This window comes from Sciurus carolinensis, chromosome 8 (assembly GCF_902686445.1).
Source record: "Sciurus carolinensis chromosome 8, mSciCar1.2, whole genome shotgun sequence".
NCBI classification, from domain to species: Eukaryota; Metazoa; Chordata; class Mammalia; order Rodentia; family Sciuridae; genus Sciurus; species Sciurus carolinensis.
This window is the reverse complement of record NC_062220.1, coordinates 143,304,562-143,331,555: the sequence shown is the minus strand read 5'-3', so window position 1 is coordinate 143,331,555 and position 26,994 is coordinate 143,304,562. Positions and strand designations below refer to the sequence as shown.

The window sequence follows — 26,994 nt, the reverse complement described above, 5'->3', positions numbered from 1 at the left end:
CACCCAAGTAGCTGGGATTACAGGCATGTGCCACTGTGCCCATGTTGCATTTCTTCTTCTACCACAACTTAAGTTCTCCAGGAATGCCACATCTATTTCCTACCACTCCAACCTTTGACATGGTTCTGTTGATCCAAGCTACCAAACCATCTCTGGTCACAACTTCCTTATCATTTAAGATTTTTCCATGGCAACAGTTTCTCAATGTCCCAACATCTCACTGGCAGAAGTCACAGATTCTAGGTGTACACAGGCAATAATACTATTTAACATGAAGGGTCAAAAAGTTCTTATCTTAGGATATAAACAGGAATCTAATTTTCTTCTCATGTCAGGAAAACACCATATAACCCACTTTTCTCTAAAAATGTGTCACCATACAGCACCCCAGGGCAACAGCTTTCCATTAAAGCCCTTACATTGTAAGAAAGAGAAATTCATTATCTTAAGCAAGACTCCTGCACCACACACACATATACTGTTGTATGTAAGCACACAAAAGGCCCAAGCAGAAGAACATGCAAACTTACTCGGGGAACCAATTTAGCAGAACTAATGACCTCAACAGAATCCTGAGATAATGAATGAGTTCCCACACTCATTCCTGTTCATGTGAGAGTGAATTTTAGAATCCTGAGAAAGAGGTCATCCTTGTCCAGCAAGGGGGCATAATGCTCTCCTGCTGGCCAGTGGGAAGGACAACCTGACAGCACAGGACAGAGGAGGTGTTCCTCCAGAGAAAACAGGCCCGCTCCTACCCGTCAGTGAACAGACAGACCTGCTCACAGGCACGGTATGTGTCACCATGTGCTTTTTGTTTCTTTTGGTGGGGGAGGTACTATGGATTGAACCAGGGTGCTGTTACTACTGAGCTACATTCTAGCCCTTTTTATTTGTTATTTAGAGATATGTCTCACTAAGTTGCTGAGGGCCTTGCTAAGTTACTGAGGCTGGCCTTGAACCTGCCATCCTCCTGCCTCAGCTCCCAAGTCACTGGAATTATAGGCGTGGCCACCAGCCTGGCATAATGTGTTCTCTCAAGGAGCAGCCCTGCGGCCTGTTCTGACCTGCTCCTGGACATGACTACTCAGGAAGCGACACAGGTGTGGGCAGGACTCTACGCTTCCAATCATAAGCCAACAAGTTCTCAGTTCTAGTGCTAAGAAATAGAGACAATGCTGGTACTTAGCATTTAATATGGAGAATACTGGGGGTGTTATGTCACAAACTATCAAATATATATAACAAGTTACATTAAAAAATAAAATATCAAAGTCTTGAAAAATGCCATTCAGTGTTCATTAAGGAAAGTCACACAAAATATTCCTTAACTTTCAGAACAAGTACCTTGTGATTTTACTTTATCTACATATTAAAAAGAAATGAAAGACTTTATACTTCCCCATGAAAAAGTCCATTGTTTATAATAAGATTTTTTTATTTTACAAAAACATATCTTCAAATTTGGAATGTGGCTTTCCATGCAACACAGTTCCTATGGAAAATGATTCTGTGACTGAGTAAACTTGAAAGGTGTTCTCAGTGCGAATACCCCTCATCTTACTTGGTGCGCTGCCTGCCTCCCATCCCTTCAGTCCTTCTGAGACTGACTCCTGAGGGCTTCTCATGCTCTTTCCAGCTGCACTGGTCTCTCCCACGACTTGTTGATGCAAGTGCATTTTCAGGACCTCTGGTCATCACTCTGGCCCTCTGAGGTCTGCAGAGCATCTGCACCCGCGAGAAAGCCTCTCACGTTCACTTCATCACTCGGATGTCCCCCCTGTGCGTTTTCCTATGTATGCGGAGCCCTGAATTCCAACAGAAGGCTTTCCCACACTCGGAGCACTTCCATGGCTTCTCTCCCGTGTGGACTCTCTGGTGCTCACTGAGGGAGGACTTCTGAGTGAAGCCTTTCCCACACTCGCTGCACTTGAAAGGTCTCTCTCCTGAGTGGGTCTTCTGGTGGACCTGAAGGGATGCCTTCCTGGGGTAGGCTTTCTCACACTCGCTGCACTCGTAGGGCTTCTCTGAGGAGTGAGTCCTCTGGTGGATGATGAGCTGTGACTTCCCACAGAACGCCCTCTCACACAGGCTGCACTCGTAGGGCCTCTCTCCTGTGTGCGTCCTCCTGTGGACGACCAGGTACGACTTGCTGCTGAAGGCCTTTCCGCACTCGCTGCACCCGTAGGGCTTCTCCCCGGCGTGGGCACGAAGGTGAGCGGTGAGCTGCTCCTTCCTGCCAAAGGCCTTCCCGCACTGGCTGCACTGGTGAGGGCTGCTCCCTGTGTGAGCACCCTGGTGCACTGCGAGCTGTGTCTTCATGCTGAAGGCCTTCCCACAGTCGCTGCACCGATAGGGCTTCTCTCCTGTGTGCATTCTGGTGTGAACCAGGAGGTAGGACTTACTCCTAAAGGCTTTCCCACACTCACTGCACTTGTGAGGCTTCACTCCTGTGTGAGTTCTCTGGTGTACAACGAATGGGGACTTCAAACTGAAGGCCTTCCCACACTCATTACATTCATAGGGTTTCACGCCCGTGTGGCTTCTCTGGTGCAAAATGAGCTGAGACTTCCAACTGTAGGCCTTCCCGCATTCACTGCAACCATAGGGCTTCCCTCCTGTGTGGACCTCCTGGTGGACGATGAGCTGCGACCTGAAAGAGAAGACCTTCCCGCACTCGGCACACGAGTAGGGCTTCTCTCCAGTGTGGACTCTTTGGTGGGCGTTCAGGTTGGACTTGGCACTGAAGGCTCTTTCACATTTGGTGCACTCATAAGGCCTCTCGCCCGTGTGGATCCTGAGGTGCACGATGAGCTGTGACCTACAACGGAAGGCTTTCCCACATTCGTTACACACACAGTTTTTTCCTATGCTATGAATTCTTTGATGCTCAAGAAAATATGATTCCTCACAACCATAAAAACCATCAGGAATCTTTCTTATATAACTTCTGCTTGAACTCAAATTTTGTGTCCAGCTTTCCCCAAGTGTGTTATACTTATGAAATCTCTGTCTTGAAGAAACGTGCATTTTGCTTACATGAAGTTTTCTGAACATATTACAAGCATAACTTCTCTCAACACGTTTAAGCTCATCTTGATTTTTCTGGTACCATTCTTCCAAGACTTCTAAGAAAAAATAAAACAGAACAAAATGCAGTTCTTAAATTCTAATATGGAATTAATTAAAGAGCTTTAAAAAATGCTTGTAGTACCTGGGAGAGTGGCACTTGCTTCACATGCATGAAGCCCTGGTCTCAGTCCCAGGACAACCACAAAAAAACCAAAAAACAAAAAACAAACAAACAACAACAACAACAAAAAAACCCAGAGTCTATTTCTTTTCTTTCTTTCTCTTTTTTTTTTTTTTAATATTTTTTAGTTGGCAATGGACCTTTATTTTATTTATTTATATGTGGTGCTGAGAATCGAACCCAGTGCCTTGCATGTGCTACGCAAGTGCTGTGCCACTTGGTCAAAACCCCAGCCCCCAAAGAGTCTTTTTCTTGTGTTACTAGGCCTGTGACACTAGTTCAAAAGAAATACTGGCCAAGCATGGGGGGGAAGTGGGTAAGGGGGAACTGGAATCAAGCCAAGCCAAGCCAAACCCTCATGAAACTGGTAGTGAATTAGCAGTGATTGAAAAAAAGTTTTCTAAAAGGGCTTAAAAACTTACCCTGCACTTAGGGCCCAATTCCCACTTATTTTATATCTGAATTTTATTACTGTGATATTTTACTTGATTAAAAAGTGAATTCAGAGGACACAAGGTTCCTGGGGCAGGACGCTCAGGTCTGGTGACAATGAGGCCTCAGGAAGGAGGACGCAGTCAGGAGGAATGGCATGCCTGCCATCCCAGGACACAGGAGGCCAAGGAGGAGGCTGCAAGCCCCAGGCCAGCCTCAGCCACTCAGGAGGCCCTGTCTCAGAATGAAATAAAAGATGTGGGCTGTGGCCCAGTGGTAGAGCTTGCCCGGCATGTGTGAAGGCTAGGGTTCCATCCCCAGTACTGCAAAAAATACAACCCAAAAGGGAGGATGAGGGGCTGGGGCGGGGTTGGGGCTGGGGCCGGGGCTGAGTAGTGGAGTGCCTGCCTCACACATGCACTGGGTTTGATCCTCAGCACCACATAACGTAAATACATAAAATAAAGATATAAAAATACAATTATTAATTTTAAAAGGAGGATGAATGAGTCACAAAGTCTAACACTCCAAACAGAAGAAATGCCAAGTACAAAATTCCTGAGGAGGAGAACTGCTTGGCATGGAAACAGGAAAGGACTAGCACAGCCAAGACCTACTGGTGCAGGGAGCCACCCATGGCTTGTTTGTGAACCAAGCTTGGTTGAGCTATTAGACAGGAGGATCTGGCCTCAGGAACTGCCTGGGCAATGTGGTTATCTTGTGTTGGTTCACCACTGAAATTCAAATGCAAGCCCTGGGTGTGGGAGTGACCCACTAGAGCCAAATGGCTTGCCTAACTCCACCCCCATCCTGTTTTTCCCTGAGGAAGCGCCTACCAGTCTCCTTTTGATCTGTACCGCTATAAATAAACCAAGCAAGAGCTCCTTCCTTTGTTAGAGCCAGACCCTTATGGAGGTCAACTGGTCATGCCCCTGCCTTTAAGATAATTCTATCTTTTGTCTTTATTTCTGATAAATAAATTTCATAGCTTTTATTTCACAGCCAGCCCATCCCTCCTACAGGAACCTTTTCCCTCATCCACACAGGACATGTAGCAAGACACCAGGAAACAGAGCAGAGAGCAAGAAGCGGTTTGCTTTCAACCAAAGGTGTTTGTCAGTGGAGACTGTCATTAGTATTCCTCCTTAAAAAGGTGTGTCTGGTTGTGATGTAAAAAATGAGAAAGAAAAGGACAGAGAAGCACATTCGCAAGTGGTCCAGGATGGATGACAGGGGCTCGGACCACACTGAGGGACGTGCTGGAGGGAGAACCAGAGCATCCGCTGAGGGACTGCTGCAGGAACTGAGGGAAGGGGAGCGGGTGACGGAGGCAACAAGGTGCTGGTGCTCCTCGGAGATGGCAGAGCGTGGTGCGGGGCGGGGCCCGCCCTGGGCCCAGCTGCATCTGAGATCAGTGCACATGCAACCACATGAGTCAGTGGTCGGACCTGAGTTCTGTACTCAGGAAAAGTTCACAACATGTCCAAGTAACACAAGGCAGAGATCACCAGGGAACCTGGGCTGCAGGTGACAGCCCAGCTACAGGCTGAAAACACTATTTGTTGCTGCTGGTAATGACCAGACCAGGCGCAGGTGGAAGCCTGGGGCACCACTCAGGACCAGGCTGACCAGCACAGGCAAGACACTGCGTGGGCCTTGGCACTCTTTATACTCCAGAGCTCTACCTACACAGTCGCACTCCAAGGGTAGTGGAAAGCCCAAGTTAGGGTTTGTTTCAGGAAGTGAGGCAGTGGACCCACCACAAGGGAAACAATGAAGTGGCCAGAAGAAAGGAAAGCCTAGGTTTGCAGACTACCTCTGCACAGTAATCCACTGTTGTTGGATTACTACTTAACAGAATTAGTCAGAAAACAACAACAGAACCCCCCCAAAATAACAGACTGGAAGCCTGAAAGGTCTGGAAAGGAACCCCAAGTTGGTCTGTTAACAGCCTGATTCTTTAATCTTTAATACTCCAAGACTCACTGCAACAGGGGTGGGCACTGACCAAACTACTGAAACAGCCCCTAGAATGGGCATTCTCTCAAAAGTTCATCTGAGCTAAGGTCACAGAGCCTGACGGAAAGATGCCTCAATGGAAGTGCCAGGGCACAGAGCCTTCCCTGACCTTTCTCTGAAGGTGAATGTGCAGTGGTCAACAAAGGCTGCTGTCTGCCCTTCTAGAGGAATTTCCTAATTCCTTCCCCATGACTAGGCCTGCCTGGAGCAGACAATGTCTTCTAACTCATTGATAAGATCACGAGGGACACGCATATTTATGCAACAGCCCTGCACACACCCTACGGTGTCCTGGACCACTATCTAGGCTCAGGTCTAGGCACTGCCTCCCTTTGGGAAGGGGTGACTATGCATCACATCAACAGGAGCAGGTCTGAAGAGGAGTGGAGAAAAGGGCACGCTGTGCTGCATGCCACAGGTGGGATGGCCACACAACTCCTCTGACATCCAAGGCAGGTCCCTTCCTCCATGTAGCAGTTCTGCATGAGGACACTGCCCTTCTTCTGTCTGCTAGGGCTGATCATAGGGGCAGGACTCTGCTCCTAGAGCCCGTGCTACCCACCGTGACCAGTTCAGGCACTGCCACGTGACCTTTTTCTGGTGGTGCTGGGGACTGAACTCTGGGCCTTGCACATGCTAGGCAAGCGTGCCACTGCTAAGCCACATCCCCAGTCCTTTCTGCAACTTTTGAGATAGGATTTTGCTAAGTTGCCCAGGCCGGCCTTGAACTTGTGTCCTCCTGCTTCCTGAGTAGGTGGGATCACAGGCATGGCCTGTGCTGGCCTGGCATGGGAATTTAAAACAATGTACTGGAAATTGTCTGGTTTCTGAAGACTCTGGGCACCTATGAAGGGATCCTGCTACAGGAGACAGGACTTGGTCCAGCAGTTCCTGGTGACATCTGGCACAGAGGAGCTACTTGATGACGCTGGAGAGTTCACCCCAGGATGACAAGGGAGACAGGTGGACGCCCAAGAACTATGTCACCAGGCTTCTGAGTGGAGTTGCTCTACGGAAGACGGCTTGCCATTGGAGGCTGCAGACTCCTTATTGTTTTATTCTGGTTAAATCAGGGATTGGAGATGGATGTTTATTTCACAGACTAATGACAGGATGCTTATGAAAACAAACCAGCAATACCAGCTAAGACGATGAAAGCTCCTGAATATGGCTATGAACTGAGCTTCCGGCACACGACAAGATGATCAAGGTGGGTGACAACTGGGGAGACAAGGGTTAACAAGGTAGTTTTTCAAAGAATGAGACAGTAACAGACACAGAAGCAGCTGAAATACTGTCAAGGAGGAAGGAAACGGAATTCCCAAGTGAGCTAAGTCCAGGGTGCAACGGTGGCTGGGAAGTAACCTCAGCACTGGACAGTGCAAGGGCTGGGAGCCGGGGTGTCCCCGGAGGCTCCTGTGTGGAAGGCTTGGTCCCCACTGCAGCATGTTAAGAGCTGGGCTCTAGGGAAGCACCTGGATCCCAAGGGCTCTGAGCTCATCACTGGCTAGACCTCTGAGGGACTCACAGTGCAATGGCATTCCTAGGAGGTGGTGGACACTAGAGGAGGTGGGCCCAGTGGAGAAGGCGGGCCATGGGGGTACACCCAGAAGGGCTTACCTTTGTCCAAGATCACCCTCTCTCTCCCTGGTTCTCGACTGCCATGAGGTGAACAGCTCTGCTCCACTCAACCCTCTCTGCCACAATGCTCTGCCTCAAACTGGCCCATCACAAGGGGGTCAAGCAGCCACAGACTGAAACCTCTGCAACCATGAACCAAAACAACCCTCTCCTTCTTTCATCTGTTTCTGTCAGGCATTTTGTCACAACAACAGAGGGGGAAACGGGAAGAATGCTGATTTTTGGAAGGAAGTTCCTTCCCATTTCTGACCCCAAAATGAAGCTTGGAAAAGAGCACAGGGACCTCTCCTGCAGAAACATACGCCCCAGCACCACGTGCAGGAGAGGAGTGGGAGGGTGGCAATGCTGGTGTTACGACAGTGGGGAGAAAAGCCTAGCCCTTCAGAATGGAAGGAAGCTGAACTGGGGAGAAAGCCCCTTGGGAAGGTGTGTGAAACCACTCAGTGATACATGTGAGAGCAGGCGTGGAGCTCTGGGTGGAGTCTAAGCCATCTACCCACAGGAAGAAGAGGGACATGGGTCACATCAAGCAAGAGGAAGCAGGTCTCATCAACTGCAGGAAGGAAGGGAACTAACCCAGGAGGCACACTGTGAGACAGATCAGAAGAGGACATGCCCCTCAAAGCCAGTGGAGGAAGAAGGCCCAGTGTGTCGGTGACTGCTGGCCTGAGGCGCTCCTGTCTCATGAGTCTGCTGCAAGGACTCAAGGACGCCCAGGACTTCTGTGGACAACACCCAGCAGGGCCAAGCCCTCAAGCACAGCCAGTTCACCTCCACACCTCCCACCTTTCTAGTTCTCACCCACCTGGAAAGTTCTGAGTGGACATTTTGGCATTTAGTATCCACGGCTCTTCTCCTTGCTCCAATTTGAAGACTAAATCAGGTTTGGCACCATGATATCCTGTTAATGGAAAATCACAAATGATGTAGGCCAAACTGATGGAGATGAAATTAATGGCTCAGAAGCTACAAAACATAACTGCTCATCTGTATTTTGGGAAACACTGCAACTGGGAGGTGAGGGCCAAAGAGGGACCAGGAACATTGTACTTCTAAAGTTCAAGTTCATAGTCATTAAGTACTTCAGAGGTCCTGGGGTAGGTCAATGAGAGACAGGAATGGTGATTGATGACTCATGGTCTGAGCTGAACAGGGTTGCTATACTCACCCACTGACAATAGGTTGCTGTAGTTTTCCAGGATCACCTCTCTGTACAGGTACCTCTGTGTAGAATCCAGCAGCTGCCATTCTTCCCATGAGAACTCCATGGACACATCCTTGAAGGACAATAGGCCCTGTAATAATACATACCCATTCCATCAGATGCGATTGCAGTAGGCAACATGGGAAAGCCACAGAGCAACTAGAAAAGTAGACAAAGTAGACATACTCCTCAAAGTATGGAATCCTGAGCTGAGTTTAGCACTAACTTTGTAGAAGTAAAAATCAATCATCAGCCTGACACAATGTGCACGTTTGCAGTTCCAGCAGCTCAGGAGACTGAGGCAGGAAGATCGCAAGTTCAAAGCCAGCCTCAGCAACTTAGCAAGACCCTGCCTCAAAATAAAAAATAAAAAATGGGCTGGGGATGTGGGTCTGTGATTAAGTGCCCCTGGGCTCAATCTCAGGTACAAAAAAAAAAAAAAAAAAAAAAAAAAAGAAAGAAAGAAAATAAGGTTAAGAGAGATATGGAGATAAAAGTGATTTGAGACTATTAATAACTTATCTGAGAATCACTGAAATCACCCTAAGAACATACAGACAAACATCCACAAGAAAAAGGAAAATAAAAGTAAAGGGAAGGTATTAAGATATTTTAGCAGATTTTTAGAAAACACAAAGCCCAAAATAAGTGACTCCAGGAGAGAAGCTAGTCCAGAGACAAGCAGAGGGGCTGCTGTTGAAGAGTAAACCATCTGCCCGCAGAAACCCCAAAACCCCTGGGACCAAAATCAGAACACCAGAAATGAATGTGAGCTGGAAGCAAGGAAAGGCTCCCACATCCACCCACCCGGGGTCTTGGCTGCGGCTGTCATTCAGGGAGTGCGAAGCCACACAACGTGCTGTTGCCAACCACACAGGCAGGGAGCAGAGCCAGGAGGTCAGGCAGAGGTGCTGCAACAGAGACAGGACGCAGGCAGCCCTCTGCTGAGAATGTGGAAGCACCGTTGGTCTACAGGGCCCGAAGGACACTGTAAGGTCATTCCAAGTCAATGCGAAGCCACCAGAGGCTTTGAAGAGGAGGGACAGGCTCTAACTCATATTCTTTTTTTTTTTTTTTTTTTTTGGGTGCTGGGGATCGAACCCAGGGCCTTGTGTTTGCAAGGCAAGCACTCTACCAACTGAGCTATCTCCCCAGCCCTCTAACTCATATTCTGAAGAGATATTCTCACTGCTGTGGAGAAGGCAGAGGATCATGTAGGAGGCGGCACCAGGGAGGCCAGGGAGCAACTGCTTCAGCCTCAGCCTGGGCTGGCAGGATCATGGTGGAGAGCAGAGGCTGCACCTGGCTGTGGCCTGAGGATACAGCCAGGGCACCTCCTGATGGCAAAGGTGGTGTGGAGAGAAAGGGTCCAAAAAGACACTGAGGGTCTGGCCATGTGAATTCAAGAAGCTGCCCTGTGTCCAGGGGAAGCCTCAGGGACGAGAAACAGCGGGAACCACAGAGTAGATGACCAGAGAGTGTGGCCGGGGCTGGAGATAGTGGAGATCCCACTAGAGAAGAGTTCCCCAGGGGGTCACTGAGGGAGGACTGTGCTTGTCAGAACAGCTGTGGGGACAAAAGGGCATCACCTTTTCCACCTTAGGAGAGGGGTGCTATCAACAGGAGGCTGTAGGAAGAGGTGAGTGTCATACCCAGTCCGGGTGTCTACAGAGGAGATATGGACCAGGGTTGAGTCTGGGCAGTTTTCAGGAAGAACTGATGTGGACAGACAAAACTTGACATCTGCCTTCCTCTGAGAAATTCTGAAGATGCTGCTGAATGCTCTGCCAAGGTAGGTGACTTTGGCAGGTGGTCCCCTGACTCCAGGGAATGCCTACAGGACCCCTGAACAACACACCTGCAGGGAGGGATACCCAAGAGGGAGAGACGTTGAGGGAACTCTGGGCAGACTTACGAGGGGTGAGGGAAAAGAACTGATCACAGGATGGCACATGGAAAAAGCCTGTCCAAGGCTGCAATCCCCATAATGTTGGAATTATCAGGGAGTTTTAAAAAGCCAGGATTAATATGCTAAGGACTCTGAAGAGTAAAGTGCACAGCATGCTAGAACAGATGGGTACTATAGGCAGATGGATGAAAATCTCAAGAAAAAGAAAGAAAAGCTAGAGATCAAAGCACTGAAAGATAAATGAAGAATGCCTTTGGTGGGCTTATCAGTAAACTGAACAAGGCAGAGGGAGAAAGTCTCTAAGCCTGAGGACATATCAATAGAAACCATCGCTGAAGGAAAACCTGCAACATAGATTAAAAGTAAATGAGGGGCCGCGAAGGAGCGAGGCCGCAGTGACAGTAGTGGGTGCTCGGACCCTGGCTGCCCTGCCGCTCGCCCGTGCCCCGCGCCCCGCACCCTGGCATGGCAGCTCCGGCAGGCCAGCACGGCTCAGGATCAGCACCCTTGGTGAGGATGGAGTGAGTGGGCTGCAGATGTGTTCCAGAGTTGTTACCGTTATTATAGAGCACCCCTTCCCCAGGCCTGTGGCTTGTGAAGGTGTCAGCAGGACAGCCCAGAGACCGAGCAACTCTTGACCCCCAACCCTGGGTATGGGACCCAGGCAGGGACTTTGCCAGCCCCTTCGACCCCCCAGAGGAGGAAGACCTCCGCTGCTGGCTCAAGTACTTTTTCATGAGTCCCTGTGACAAGTTCCAGGCTAAGGGCCGCAAGCCTTGCAAGTTGATGCTACAGGTTGTCAAGATCCTGGTGGTCACTATGCAGCTCATCCTGTTGGGGCTCAGTAACCAGCTGGCGGTGACATTCTGGGAGAATACCATCACCTTCCCGCACCTCTTCCTGTTGGGCTACTCGGACGGAGCGGATGACGCCTTCGCAGCCTATACGAGGAAGCCACTCTACCAGGCCATCTTCCAAGCCATGGGCTAGTACCTGATGCTGCCTGAGGTGTCGCTGGGCCGGTACGCCTATGTTCAGGGTGGGGGTGGCCCTTAGGCCAACGGCTCAGTGCTGGCTCTCTGCTGGCGGTACTACCACCGTGGCCATGTGGACCCAGCCAACAACACCTTTGACATTGACCCAATGGTTGTCACTGACTGCATCCAGGTAGATCCCTGAGAGACCCCCTGCGCCCCCCAGTGACGATCTCGCCCTCTCCGACGCAGCTCCAGTTACAAGAACCTCACGCTCAAATTCCACAAGCTGATCAACGTCACCATCCACTTCCAGCTGAAGACCATCAACCTCCAGAGCCTCATCAATAACGAGATCCCTGACCGCTGCACCTTCAGTGTCCTGATCAATTTCACAACAAGGCACACAACGGGCGGATTCCCATCCGCCTGGACACCCAGGCCCACATCCAGGAATGTAAGCACCCCAGTGTCTCCAGACATGGAGACAACAGCTTCTGACTCCTATTTGACGTGGTGGTAATCCTCACTTGCTCTCTGTCCTTCTTGCTGTGTGCTCGCTCACTGCTCCATGGCTTCCTGCTGCAGAACGAGTTTGTCAGGTTCATGTGGCGGCAACGCGGACGGGTGATCAGCCTGTGGGAGCGGCTAGAATTTGTGAATGGCTGGTACATCTTGCTGGTCACCAGCGATGTGTTCACCATCTCAGGCACCATCATGAAGATCGGTGTCAAGGCGAAGAACCTGGTGAGCTATGACGTCTGCAGCATCCTCCTGGGCACCTCCACACTACTTGTCTGGGTCGGCGTCATCCGCTACATGACCTTCTTCCACAAGTGCAACATCCTCATTGCCACATTGTGGGTGGCTCTGCCCAGCGTCATGCGCTTCTGCTGCTGTGTGGCCGTCATCTACCTGGGCTATTGCTTCTGCGGCTGGATTGTGTTGGGGCCCTACCATGTGAAGTTCCACTCGCTGTCGATGGTGTCTGAGTGCCTGTTTTCGCTCATCAACGGGGACAACATGTTCGTGACATTTGCGGTGATGTAGGTGCAGCAGGGCCGCAGCAGCGTGGTGTGGCTCTTCTCCTAGCTCTACCTCTACTCCTTCATCAGCCTCTTCAACGCACTCATCACGGCGCCTACGACACCATCAAGCACCAGATGTTGCTGGTGCAGAAAAGAGTGAGCTCCAGGTCTACATCGCACACTGCCAGGACAGCCCCACCTCTGGCAAGTTCCGCTGAGGGAGTGGCTCAGCCTGCAGCCTGCTCTGCTGCTGTGCAAGGGATGCCTCGGAGGTCCATTGGCTGCTGGTGAATTGACTCCACCACAACTGCCCCTGGACTTTATCCTGCACTGCAGGATAAATTTTAGAATTTGCTTTTAAGAACTGGCTCCCTGTCGCGCCCTGTGAGGGCCTGGGTCGGTCAGGTTGGACACCAGGAAGGGGAGGGAAGAGGGTGATGTTAAATAAATGGGAAAATCCAAAGAAAAAAAAAAAAAGGTAAATGAAAGGTGAAAGATAAACTTGTGGTAGCACTACTTAAATGAAAGCAGAGGGGCTGGGGTTGTGACTCAGTGCTAGAGGGCTTGTCTTGCACGTGTGAACCACGGTGTTCGATCCTCAGCCCCACATAAATAAAAAAAATAAAGGTATCGTGTCCATCTATAACTAAAAATATATATAATAAAATTTTTTTAAAAAAGAAAGCAAGAATAGATAATACAGGTATTTCTTTTCTTTTTTCCTGCAATACTCAGGATAGAACCTGTAAGAACAAAAGGATCCAGCCAGATAAAAATTTCACGAATCATCTCAGCTGTTTATTCAGGAATGGGATTACACCTCCAATGGACCCACTCTCTTGGTGGAAAATAGGCCACTGGCCAGAGAGGAAGTTTGCACTTATATAGGTTATACTGAGAGGTAACCTAATTATTGCCAGAGCGTGTCTAATGGAGGAACCGGGGTCACCAGTCAATGGGCCAGATAGAAGGTCATGTCAGTATTTATCTCTTTCCCTCTGGGGTCTCATTGTACTGTCACTGAGAAAGGACTTATTTTGGGAAGGGTCAATACTTTGGCTTCTTCCCAGAGACTGCCGGTCTAGGTTTGTATGGATATTTTCTCCTCAGGGCTTGTCTTGTCATTGGGAATGAATGCATTGTGAAAGGATCCATGCTATCAATGCAGGACTTTCTTTATTCACTCCCTTTCTTAGGCCACACTATTTTTGGGTTTGTCATTTTCCATATCTAGTAGAAGCCAGGAACACTCTACCACTGAGCTACACCCCCAACCCTTTCTGTATTTTTTTTTTTTATTTTGAGACAAGGTCTTGTTAGGTTGCCCAGGCTGGCCTTGAACTTGTGATCCTCCTGCTTCTGCTTCCAAAGTCACTGGGATTATAGATGTGTACTACCATGCCCAGTTAGACGCAGTAATTTCAGATAGAGTCCACTTCAGAGTAAGGGAGATTATCAGGCACAAAGAACTGCATTGCATAAGGATAAAATAACAATTCTTAATATATACGTGTACAATGACAGAGTGTCAACATAGGTGAACCAAAACTGATTGGTTCTGAACCAAAGGAGAAACAGATAAATCCACTATCACAGTTACACACCTGTCTAGCAGAAATGCACAGATCCAGCAGACAGAAAATCAGTAAGGACACAGTTGAACTCAACAGTACCTTCAACTATCTGAATATAACTGCTGTCTATAACCTTCATACAAAAACAAAGTACACGTTTTCTCAAACTCACGTGGAATATTCACCCAAGACAGGACAGATTCTAGGTCTTAAAACATATCTTAACACATATGAAAGAACTGAACCCATACAATGTATGCTCTCAGATCACAGAAGAATTAAATAGAATAAGAAATCAATGTAACTAGAAATCAATATCAAGAGTTAATTGAAAAATCCCCCAAATGCATAGAGATTAAACAACACATTACTAAATAACAAAATAGGGAAAATGAAAAGTTTCCAGAGAAACTTTAAAATATTTCAAACCAAACCAGAATGAAAGTACAACTTACCAAAATGTATGTAATGCAATGAAAGAAGTGTTTAGTGAGGAATTTAAGTCACTGAATGCATATATTAGAAAAACCAATCATCCCCACTACCACCTTAAGAAATTAAGAAAATGAGAAAAAAGGAAAAAATAAAAAGAACAGAAAACCAAATTAACTCCAAAGTAAGCAGGAAAAAAAAAAAGAAATAATAAATCAGCAAAGAATCTTTAAAAAAAACCATAGGCTGGTTTTATGAAAAGATGGATAAAATGTAAGCCTCTAGCCAGGCTAAGAAAACAAGAGAAGTCACAAATCACTGTCTCATGAATACAATAGTACAATGGAGAAATGAGTCTGTGTTATGGTTTGGATGTGAGGTATTCCCCAAAAGCTCACTTGTGAGACAATGCAAGAAAGTTTAGAGTGAAATGATTATTAACCCAATCAGTGTTGGGTGTGGCTGAAGAAGGTGGGTCATTGCGGGGAGTGCCTTTGGGGTACATAGTTTGTATCTGGCCAGTGGAGACTCTCTGATTCCTGATCATCATGTGAGCGGCTTTCCTCCACCACACACTTCCACGATGATGTTCTGCTCACCTGGAGCCTCAAGGAATGGAGCTGGCTGTCTATGGACTAAGACCTCTGAAACCTTGAGACCGCAAATAAATGCTTTCCCCTCTAAAATTGTTCTGGTCATGTCTTCTAGTCAGAGCAGCAAAAAAGTTGACTAAAACAGTCTGCAACAAAAGGTGTTAGAACTAGATTTCAAAACAAAACAAAAAACACCTAGACACAGACATCACAAAGGGCTGGGGTTGTGGTTCAGTGGTAGAGCATTTGCCTAGCACGTGTGAGGCACTGGGTTTGATCCTCAACACCACATGAAAATAAATAAATAAAATAAAGGTACATGTCCATCTACAACTAAAAATACACGTGTGTATGTGTGTGTGTGTGTGTGTGTGTGTATCTCAAAATCAATCACAGACATAAATGTGAGCTGCAAACCCAAAAACTTCTTAACAATAACATAGGATGACATTGGGTTTAGCTGTGACATTTTAGACATGGCACTCTAAGTACGATCCAAGAAAGATGAATAAGCTGGAACTGGGGACGTGGCTCAGTGGTACTGAGCTTGCCTAACATGCATGAAGCCCTGGGTGTGACCCGCCAGAACCACAGAGGGAAAAAAAAAGAATTAATAAGCTGGACTTCATTAAAATGAAAAATGGCCACAATATGGAACAGTGATACTACCAAAAACTGGCAAGGACAAAGCAAACATAAATTTTCACTCAGTGCTAAGGAGAATACAAAATGCTAGAGCCATGTTGGAACACATTTTGCATGTTGTTTTATAAAAACTAAACATATTCTTACTGTAAGATCTGGCAAATGCCAGGCAGTGGTTATGCCTATAAACCCAGCAACTCAGAAGGCTGAGGCAGGAGAATTGAAAGTTCAAGGCCAGTCTGGGTAACTTGGCAAGACCCTGTCTTGAAATAAAAAGTAAAAAAAGGGTTGGGGGTGTAGCTCAGTGGTAGAGTACCCCTGGGTTCAATCCCCAAGTACTACAAGGGATAAAAAAAGAGATGCTTCGAATTTACCCAAAGGAGAAAACTTAAGTACATACAAAAACCTGCAAATGAATGTTTGTAGCAACTTTATTTATAATTGCCCAGACTTGGAAGCAACCAATGTGTCATTCAATGTGAATGAGTGAATTTATTGTGGTACATCTAGACAAAGGAATAGTATTCAGCACGAAAAGAAATGTGCAACCAAGCCACAAAATTCTGTGGAGAAGACTTAAATGCATGCAACTAAGTGAAAAAAGCCATTCTAAATGGAATACATACAAACAGGACTCCAACTCTGACATTCTGGGAAGGGCAAAAGTGCAGAGAGAGTAAAAGGATCAGTAGTTACCGGGGATGAAGGATAAGAAGGGAGGGAATGGGGAATTTTCAGAGTGGTGAAACTAGTTTTTTTTAATTTTAATTTATTTTTATTGTAAACAAATGGGATACATGTTGTTTCTCTTTGTACACGGAGTAACAGCATACCATTTGCGTAATCATCATACATTTACATAGGGTAATGATGTTTGATTCATTCTGTTATTTTCCTTCCCCCCATCCCTCCCACCCCTCTTTTCCCTCTATACAGTCCCTCCTTCCTCCATTATTGCCCCCCTCCCACCCCCCAATATGTGTCGTCATCCGCTTATCAGTGAGATCATTCGCCTTTTGGATTTTTGAGATTGGCTTATCTCACTTAGCATATTCTCCAATTTCATCCATTTGCCTGCAAATGCCGTAATTTTATTATTCTTTATAGCTAAGTAATATTCCATTGTATATATATTCTACAGTTTCTTTATTCATTCATCAATTGAAGGACATCTAGGTTGGTTCCACAGTCTGGCTATTGTGAATTGAGCAGCTATGAACATTGATGTGGCTGTATCTCTGTAGTATGCTGATTTTAAGTCCTTTGGGTATAGGCTGAGGAGTGGGATAGCTGGGTCAAATGGTAGGTCCATTCCAAGTTTTCTAAGGAATCTCCACACTGCTTTCCAGAGTGGCTACACTAATTTGCAGCCCCACCAGCAATGTATGAGTGTACCTTTTTCCCCACATCCTCTCCAACACCTATTGTTGCTTGTATTCTTGATAATCGCCATTCTAATTGGGGTGAGATGGAATCTTAGTGTAGTTTTGATTTGCATTTCTCTTATTACTAAAGATGGTGAACATTTTTTCATGTTTGTTGATTGCTTGTAGATCTTCTTCTGTGAAGCGTCTGTTCATATCCTTAGCCCATTTGTTGGTTGGGTTATTTGTATTCTTCATGTAGAGTTTTTTGAGTTCTTTATATATTCTGGAAATTAATGTTATATCTGAAGTATGAGTAGCAAAGATATTCTCCCACTCTATAGGCTCTCTCTTTGCATTGCTGAGTTTCCTTTGCTGAGAGAAAGCCATTTAGTTTGAATCTATCCCAGTTGTTGATTCTTGCTTTTATTTCTTGTGCTATGGGAGTCCTGTTAAGGAAGTCTGATCCTAAGCCAACAAGGTGAAGATTTGGGCCTACTTTTTCTTCTATAAGATGCAGGGTCTCTGGTCTGATTTCGAGGTCCTTGATCCATTGTGCAAGGTAAGAGATAGGGATTTAGTTTCATTCTGTTGCATATGGACTTCCAGTTTTCCCAGCACCATTTGTTGAAGGGGCTATCTTTTCTCCATTGCATATTTTTGGCACCCTTGTCTAGTATGAGAAAATTGTATTTATTTGGGTTTGTGTCCGTGTCCTCTATTCTGTACCATTGATCTGTCTATTTTGGTGCCAATACCATGCCGTTTTTGTTACTATTGCTTTGTAGTATAGTTGAAGTTCTGGTATTGCGATACCCTCTGTTTCATTCTTCCCGCTAAGGATTGCTTTAGCTATTCTGGGTTTCTTATTCTTCCAGATGAATTTCATGATTGCTTGTTCTATTTCTGTAAGGTACAACATTGGGATTTTAATTGGAATTGCATTGAATCTGTATAGCACTTTTGGTAGTATGGCCATTTTGACAATATTAATTCTGCCTATCCAAGAACATGGGAGATCTTTCCATCTTCTAAGGTCTTCCTCAATTTCTTTCTTCAATGTTTTGTAGTTTTCATTGTAGAGATCTTTTACCTCTTTGGTTAGATTGATGTCCAAGTATTTTATTTTATTTTTTTTTGAGGCTATTGCAAATGGAGTTGTTTTCCTCATTGGTGAAACCATTTTGTATGAGACTACCAGAGTAGACACCTGTCATCATACATGAATCTAGAATCACAGGACAAACAGCACTGAAAGTGAAGCCCAAGGTCAATGCAGGTCCATCCGTATAATGAGTGTACTCCTTGGTGGGAGATGCTGACCACCGGGGAGGCTACTGCATGTGTGGGGCAAATATGGGCTATCTCTGTGCTATTCTCTCAACTTTCCGGTGAAGCTGAAAAATCTCTAAATTCTTTTAAAAATTACTGAAATAGGAAATATTCATCTATGTGTAGAGCTGTTCAATGTTTCAAAGTTTGTAACAATGACAGACTGAACAATATAAATTTCTGGTAGGAGACTAGTCAATACAAATAAGGCACATTCATTCTGTGGAGACATTTTTTGCGAACTGCAGAAAGACCATACACAGCATGATGGCACTCTTATGTAAACAATGACTTTGTGTGTGTGTGTGTGTGTGTGTGTGTGTGTAGTTCTGGGGATTGAATCCATCAGCGTTCCACCGAGCTATATCTCAGTCCTTTTATTTTTTTATTTTAAGACAGGGTCTTGCTAAGTTGTTGAAGTTGGCCTCAAACTTGTGAGCCTCCTATCTAAAAGCAAAACATTTAAATTTGTTTTATTTATTGTTTTTGTTGCTGCAGTTGTTATTTTGAGGTAGGGTCTTGCTGTGTTGACTGGATTGGCCAAGAACTGCAGAGTTCATGTAATCCAAGAACATGTAATCAAGTAGTTGGGACAACAGGCAATGGCCCTGGCCCAAAATAATCTATTACCATGGGGCCAGGATCAAACCTAGAGCCTCATGCATACTAGGCAAGCACTCTACTACTGAGCCATACTCCAGCATCCCAAATCTTTTTTAAATGTTGAATTAAGCAAATCTGAAAGTCCAGCCCATCACGAATTAAATTCATAATTGTAGTAAAAATATAAATACATATATTTATTTTTAAAATATAAAATGTTTATCTATGAAAAGAATTCAAAATTTCAGAAAGTCAAAAGTTGAGAGTTGTATAAGAGCAGACAGGTAAAGTTCCCTGGTGGTTAACAGTTGGGGATTTCTCATAGCCAGAACACAGAGAAGTCGGTTTGTAACAATGACTTAGATACTATTTTTACTAAAAACAGGGACTCTTTAAATGGGCCTGTACATATAACAGGCATCTGTCTTCATTTTGCATCTATGTCCTTTATTCTGAGCCAGTCAATGCCTTAGCTATTTTTAAGTTGTTATTGTGACAAAATACCTGAGGGAAAAAACTTAAAGAAGGATAAATTAATTTTGGCTCACAGTTTCAGAGGTTTCAGTCTATGGTCAGTCAGCTACATTGCTTTGGGTCCGAGATGAGGAAGAACATTATAGTAGGAGGTCATGGCAGAGGAAAGTCGCTCACCTTATAGTAACCAAGCCACAGAGAGAGAGAAAAGGCCAGGACAAAACACAGTTACCAAAGTGTGCCCCCAGGACCCACGCCTTCAGCTAGGTCCCACTTCCTACATCGTGCCCTTCCCAGGCGCCCACTTGGCTGTGGACCATGATCAGGTGAGGTCAGAGCCCTCGCAATCCACTCACTTCCCAAGAGCCCTTTCTCTGAACATTGCTGCGTGGGGACATCCAGTGACCTTGGATTCCAGAACAAGAGGTCTGGTCAATGAACATTTTGTGTGAGTTAGAAACTATGCCCAGGAACCTCCACCAACAAGGCCCTATAGGCCAATCCTGAAATAACGATCAATCAGACCAGTCTGACCCAGGCTGTGCAAGTGTGCACACCTCCGTTCCTTTGTCTATGTGATCTGGAACTCATGTCTTCCCAAAGGCAGGGCTGGGAACAGTGTCCCCTTTTCTACTGGTATGGTCACGCTGATTAAAGTTCCTTTCCTGCTTTTCACCATTACTTTTTCCATTTGGATTTTGGGTGAGGGGCCAGGTCTTATTTGTTGGACACCCAGAGAAAGGCTTCTGGTCTACAACTCTGGTATCAGGTTCATAAAGACTTAAATCCCTATCAGTAAAGAAACAGCTCAATAAAATGAGGCCCACTTATATTGTAGGATATAAAACTGAGTTATTAAAAACAATGTGCCTGAGCTCTTTGTAGCACCAAAATAAATTTACAGGGAAAAAGCAACATTAATACCTCATGTTTCTTGGGGAAAATGTCTAGATGGAAACCCTCAAAGTTGCTGAATACTTAAGAGGACAGAAGCAATGGTCAACAGAGCTCCAGGTGCTATTTACAACAACACTTCCTAAAGAGAAAATGTCATTAGAATGATACCAAACAGGAAGATCTATAAAGCTGTTTTCACAGTAAAACACAAAACAGATACCTGTGTACATGATCCTACAGGCAAAGACAAAACAGACACCAAGTAAGTGATCCTTCAGGCAAAGACAAAACAGACACCCACATACAGGATCCTACTGTACAGATAACTGTGTACGTGATCCTACAGGCAAAGACAAAACAGATACTTGTGTACATGATTCTACAGGCAAAGACAAAACAGATAACCCGTGTACATGATCCTGCAGGCAAAGACAAAACAGATACCTGTGTACGTGATCCTACAGGCCAAGACAAAACAGATACCTGTGTACATGATCCCATAGGCAAAGACAAAACGGATACCTGTGTACGTGATCCTACAGGCAAAGACAAAACAGATACCTGTGTACGTGATCCTACAGGCCAAGACAAAACATATAACTGTGTACATGATCCTACAGGCAAAGACAAAACAGGTAACTGTGTACATGATCCTACAGGCAAAGACAAAACAGATAACTGTGTACATGATCCTATAGGCAAAGACAAAACGGATACCTGTGTACATGATCCTACAGGCAAAGACAAAACATATAACTGTGTACATGATCCTACAGGCAAAGACAAAACAGGTAACTGTGTACATGATCCTACAGGCAAAGACAAAACAGATAACTGTGTACATGATCCTACAGGCAAAGACAAAACAGATACCTGTGTACATGATCCTACAGGCAAAGACAAAACATATAACTGTGTACATGATCCTGCAGGCAAAGACAAAACAGGTAACTGTGTACATGATCCTATAGGCAAAGACAAAACAAATAACTGTGTACATGATCCCACAGGCAAAGCAGACAAAAACATACAAAGAAGGTTGCACAATAAAAAGGATGTGGCAGGACAGGGCTGTGGCTCAGTGGCAGAACGCCTGCCTAGCACATGTGAGGCCCTGGGTTCATCCTCAGCACCACATAATATAAATAAATAAAATAAAGGTTAAAAAAAAAAGCATGTGGCAATTTTTTTCTGTGAAGTAGAATAGGAGGAAAGAAGTATTCTTTTATACAGCATTTGCGTCCATAAAAATGAGAGGGAAAGAGGAGGGGGAGGGAGAAAGAGGGAGAGAAAGAGAAAAAGTTTATAAGGAGGGCTGGGTTGTGGCTCAGTGGTAGAGCGCTTGCCTAGTATGTGTGAGGCACTGGGTTTGATCCTTAGCACCACATAAAGATAAATAAATAAAGATATGTCCATCTACAAGTTAAAAAAAGAGTCTGTAGGGAAAAAAGATGAAGTGGGAAAGCAAGAGGGCTTTTCAAGGCAGAGAGGACAATGTGTGTGCACATGTACATACATACATATAAAGATACATACAGGGATACATAAATAGAGAATGATAAAGCTAACAGTTACAAAATTGCAACAACTGAGGAATCTAGATGAAGGTGCACAGAAAGTTTTTTTATGTATGTGGTACCACAGACTGAATCCAGTAATTAACCACTGAGTTACACCCCCAGTCCTTTTTTATTTTTTAATTTGAGAAGGGGTCTCACTTGTTGCTGAGGCTGGCCTTGAACTTGTGATCCTCCTGCCTTAGCCTCCCAACTCACTGAGATTACAGGTGTGCATCACCATACCCAGCTTGGAAAGTTGTTTTTATTATACAACACAGAAATTGAATTTTTTTTTTTGTAGATGGACACAATACCTTTATTTTATTTATGTATTTTTATGTGGTGCTAAAGATCAAATCCAGTGCCTCACATGTTCTAGGCAAGTGCTCTACCACTGAGCCACAACTCCAGTCCCAACAACACAGGAATTTTTAAAATACTACTCTTTCAATTTCTCTGTAGTTTTAAAATTACTTCAAAGCAAAACAACTCCAAGGTTCTCCAACATGATTCTTCGCTTTAAAGGCCTGATAACCTGGTCTTCACTTTGTATACTCCACACACCCACATCTCATCACTTGGGCCACAGGCTTGTTTTCCACCTGAGAAAGGAACCACACTGGTTCTCTTGGCCTTGGCTTCTTCCTCCAAGGCTGAAATGCTTCTTCTGCCCACCCACATCTTCCCATGATGATCATGTTATTCAGACTGCTGAACCGCTACCTCAGGAGCTCTCTGAAGTAGCTGCCCAGCCCTCTTGTACACACGACATTCACAGCTTTAAAAGTGATGTTCCTCTAAGCATAGAACATTTCCCTCCTGGTCACGGACTCGACTTCCTCACTTCCGCATGCTCTGGAAAAGTGCCTGGCAAACAGTCACATTAGTAACGTTCCCATTAATGTATCAAATAACTAAGACAATTAACTTTTAAAGTAGAAAATGAATCCACCACAAGAGAAATATTAGGGAAACTGCCCCACTCACAACAGCCTCAAAAAAAAAATACTCGGGGGCTGGGGGATATAGCTCACTTGATAGAGTGTGTGCGTTGCACGCACAAGACCCTGGGTTCAGTCCCCAGCACCACAAAAAAATAAAAAATAAATAAATAAATAAAATACTTGGGAATCAATCTAACAAAAGAGGTGAAAGACCTCTACAATGAAAACTAGAGAATACTAAAGAAAGAAATCGAAGAAGACCTTGGAAGACAGAAAGATCTCCCATGCTCCTGGACAGGCAGAATTGATATTGTCAAAATGGTCATACTAGGACTGGGATTATAGCTCAGTTGGTAGAGTGGTTGCCTCGTAAGCACAAGGCCCTGGGTTCAACCCCCAGTACCACACACAAATGGCTATACTACCAAAAGTGTTATACAGATTTAATGCAATTAAAATCCCAATGGCATTCTTCATAGAAACAGAAAAATCAATCACAAAATTCATTTGGAAAACTAAGAGACCCAGAATAGCCAAAGCAATCCTTAGTAAGAAGAGTAAAGCAGGAGGCATCACAATACCAGACCTTAAACTATACTACAGAGCAATAGTAACAAGAACAGCATGATACTGGGACCAAAATAGACATGTAGACCAATGGTACAGAATAGAAGACACAGAGACATACCCACATAAGTACAGTTATCTCATAATAGACAAAGGTGCCAAAAATATACATTGGAGAAAAGATAGCCTCTTCAACAAATGGTACTAGGAAAACTGGAAATTCATATGTAACAAAATGAAATTAAACCTCTATCTCTCACCTTACACAAAAATCAACTCAAAGTGAATCAAAGACTCAGGCACAAGAAAAGAGACCCTGTGCCTAATACAAGAAAAAGTAGGCCCAAATCTTCATCATGTTGGCTTAGAACCTGACTTCCTCAATAAGACTCCTAAAGCACAAGAGGTAAAATTAAGAATCAATAAATGGGATGGATTCAAACTAAAAAGCTTCTTCTCAGCAAAGGAAACAATCAATAACATGAAGAGAGAGCCTACAGAATGGGAAAAAAATCTTTACCACACACACCTCATATAGAGTACTAATCTCCAGGATATATAAAGAACTCAAAAAACTTAACACCAAAAAACCAATAACACAATCAATAAATGGGCTAAGTAACCGAACAGACACTTCACAGAAGAAGAAATAACAATCAATCAACGAACATGAAAAAATGTTCATCTCTTGTAATTAGAGAAATGCAAATCAAAACTACTCTAAGATTTCATCTCACTCCAATCAGAATGGCAATTATCAAGAATACAAGCAATAATAAGTGTTGGCGAGGTGGTAAGGAAAAAGGTACACTCGTACATTGTTGGTGGAACTGCAGATTGGTGCAACCACTTTGGAAAGCAGTATGGAGAATCCTCAAACAACTTGGAATGGAACCACCATTTGACCCAGCTACCCCACTCCTGAGTTTATACCCAAAGGACTTAAAATACTACAGTGACGCAGCTACATCAATGTTTATAGCAGCTCGATTCACAATAGCTAAACTATGGAATGAAGCTAGATGCCCTTCGACAGATGAACAGATAAAGAAAATGTGGTACATATACACAATAGAATATTACTCAGCCTTAAAGAATGAAATTATGGCATTTGCAGGTAAATATCATGCTAAGTGAAATAAGTCAATCGCAAAACACCAAAGGCCAAGTGTCTTTTCTGATAAGGTGATGCTGATTCATAGTGTGGGGTGGGTAAGGAAAAATGAAGGAACTTTAGATTATGCAGAGGGAGTGAGGGGATTATGCAGAGGGGTGCTGGGGATAGGAGGACAGTAGAATGAGATAGACATTATTACCCTGTATGCACACGTGAAAAAAGTTAAAATATAGTCATGATATAAACTTGCATTAATATTACATGGTACTGCTTAATATGTACAATGTTTATGTTTTCATGTAATAAAAAAGAATAAAAAAGGAGCACAGAACAATAAAAAACAAACCTCTGGGTGCTGAGAAGCTGGGAGAGCACGTACTGCAGAGGAACCATCTGGTGTGAAGCTTGGCTTTGCCATCCCACCTCCCTGGTGCTCCTCAGCAGCGTGTTTCCCATCCACCTCCCTGGTGCTCCTCAGCAGCGTGTTTCCCATCCACCTCCCTGGTGCTCCTCAGTAGTGTGTTTCCCATCCACTTCCCTGGTGCACCTCAGCAGTGTGTTTCCCATCCCACTTCCCTGGTGCTCCTCAGCAGCGTGTTTCCCATCTACCTCCCTGGTGCTCCTCAGCAGCGTGTTTCCCATCCACTTCCCTGGTGCACCTCAGCAGCGTGTTTCCCATCCCATTTCCCTGGTGCTCCTCAGCAGCGTGTTTCCCATCCACCTCCCTGGTGCTCCTCAGCAGCATGTTTCCCATCCACCTCCCTGGTGCTCCTCAGTAGTGTGTTTCCCATCCCACTTCCCTGGGGCTCCTCAGCAGTTTGTCTGCAATCCCACTCTCCTGGTGCTCCTTAGTATTTTGGGACCATGTCAGGTTCCCAGGTTCCTCAAATGTCAAATAGAGCCATGAGGGTTGAATGACTTCATACAAAAAGAGCTTAAAAGAGACACAGTCAACAGTGTTAGTTATTAATATTATTCAATAGTTTTAAAGTATTGGTTTTATTAGATATAAATTCATTTGTTTTTTTCAATTGCCATGGTAAATAGGACTATTTTATCTCATTGTACTTTCTATTTCTACATAGTTGTTTAAGACAAAAGCCTCACTGGTCTTGAAGTGCTCACAGCACCCCACTGATGGCCCTTCTCCCTGGCCCAATTCCCCTTTCCACTTGACCCCTCTGACTGCTGCACTACTCCTGATCAGTTCCTTCTTCCTGCTCACTTACCAGCAGCCCTCCTTCACCTTTCACCACCCCAAAATGCTCTACTCTGGAAAATTTCCTGAGACCTACACATTATGAAATCCAACTGATTAAAAACCCTTTGACTCATGAATTATTACTTTTCTGTGGCACTTCACATCATGGCTTAGGGGGAAACCCACTCTTCCTTTCTCTTGCACTCTGACCCTTCATTGCATACCATTTCCTTGTCATTATCCTCAGTCCTCAACTTGGTGCTCTTCAGGGTTCTACTCGGTCACACTCTTAGTTTCGTCCAATAAATGGGTCTTGAATCTGTGTGTTTCCAGTATACTCTGCCCACAGGCACTGCATACTCAATACTTGAGAATCTTTGTGGGGTTACATCTTCTAACAGTGATCCTTGTCTCAGGAAATGCCATAACCATCCTCGTAGTGCAACAGGTCCAGCAATCAAATCACTGATATGTCTCCTCTTCACTCCAACAGACACAAAGTCCAAAAGATCCACTATCCCCTGTCTCCCCAAACACAAAACTCCTGCTCCTTCCTCCTTTGTACTTTCCAGCCAACCTCTCTTCCTCCTTCCTCGCTGTTCACATGATTTCCCTTCCCATTAGACCACAGATTCTCTGAAACACGAAACAGTCTACCTTCGCACTGCAAGCACCAACCCTGGGGAATGCACGCCAAAAGTCGCTTAATGAATAAGCATTTGCACAAACGAAGGAAGAAAGGAATTTTCCCCAAAGAATTCTTACAGCTGTGCATAAAAAGGCAAACGGATGATATTTCCTTAAACAAGAAATCTAGCAATCAGGGCCCACGGCTGGCAACGAAGGGCGACTGCCAAAGACGGAGTCGGACGCAAAATTCCAGAAGGAGCGCTTCTGGAGCCCAGAGGCTGCCGGGCGTCAGGTCCTGCATGTGACAGCAGGGATGAAAGTGCCAGGTCACTTTTCAAAGGCGCGAGAAAGCCCTGCTTACCCAGTACGGCGCCGTCCGGACCCTGGTGGTCATCTCCACCGGTTGCGGTGGGCCCGGCGCCCCTCGGAGCCTCCCCTCTGGTGACCCGGCGGCGCGGCAGCCTCCAGCGGGTGAAGGGGCGGGTGGCTCGCACCCTCCTGGCGGCGTCCGGGCGTTGCCAGCGACCACAGCCCGGGCGGCTTCCCGCCCCGCCTCTGCTCCTGCCCCTGCCCCTGCTCCTGCCCAGCACCAGCCCCGCCCA

General features: G+C 45.3%; 1 protein-coding gene and 1 pseudogene across 1 annotated transcript; one reads left to right on the top strand and one right to left on the bottom strand.

Moving 5' to 3' along the window:
- Positions 1-44: 44 nt before the first annotated feature.
- On the bottom strand, positions 45-26,994 carry Znf26 (zinc finger protein 26). The gene is made up of 4 exons (XM_047561985.1): positions 26,754-26,994; positions 8,514-8,640; positions 8,151-8,246; positions 45-3,128 (listed from the first exon to the last, which is right to left on the bottom strand). The coding sequence occupies exons 1-4, from the start codon at positions 26,784-26,786 to the stop codon at positions 1,756-1,758; spliced, it is 1,629 nt and encodes a 542-aa protein (XP_047417941.1). The 5' UTR covers positions 26,787-26,994; the 3' UTR covers positions 45-1,755.
- LOC124990529 (mucolipin-1-like) lies at positions 10,319-12,756 on the top strand (annotated as a pseudogene).

What these genes read in the sequence shown, in the direction of transcription:
- Znf26 (XM_047561985.1), bottom strand. Translation starts at nt 26,786, where the DNA reads ATGACCACCAGGGTCCGGACGGCGCCGTACTGG. An exon ending in CAGCAACCTATTGTCAGTGG is followed by an intron (nt 8,247 to 8,513) that starts GTGAGTATAGCA and finishes TTCCATTAACAG; the next exon opens with GATATCATGGTGCCAAACCT. An exon ending in GTCCACTCAGAACTTTCCAG is followed by an intron (nt 3,129 to 8,150) that starts GTGGGTGAGAAC and finishes ATTTTTTCTTAG; the next exon opens with AAGTCTTGGAAGAATGGTAC.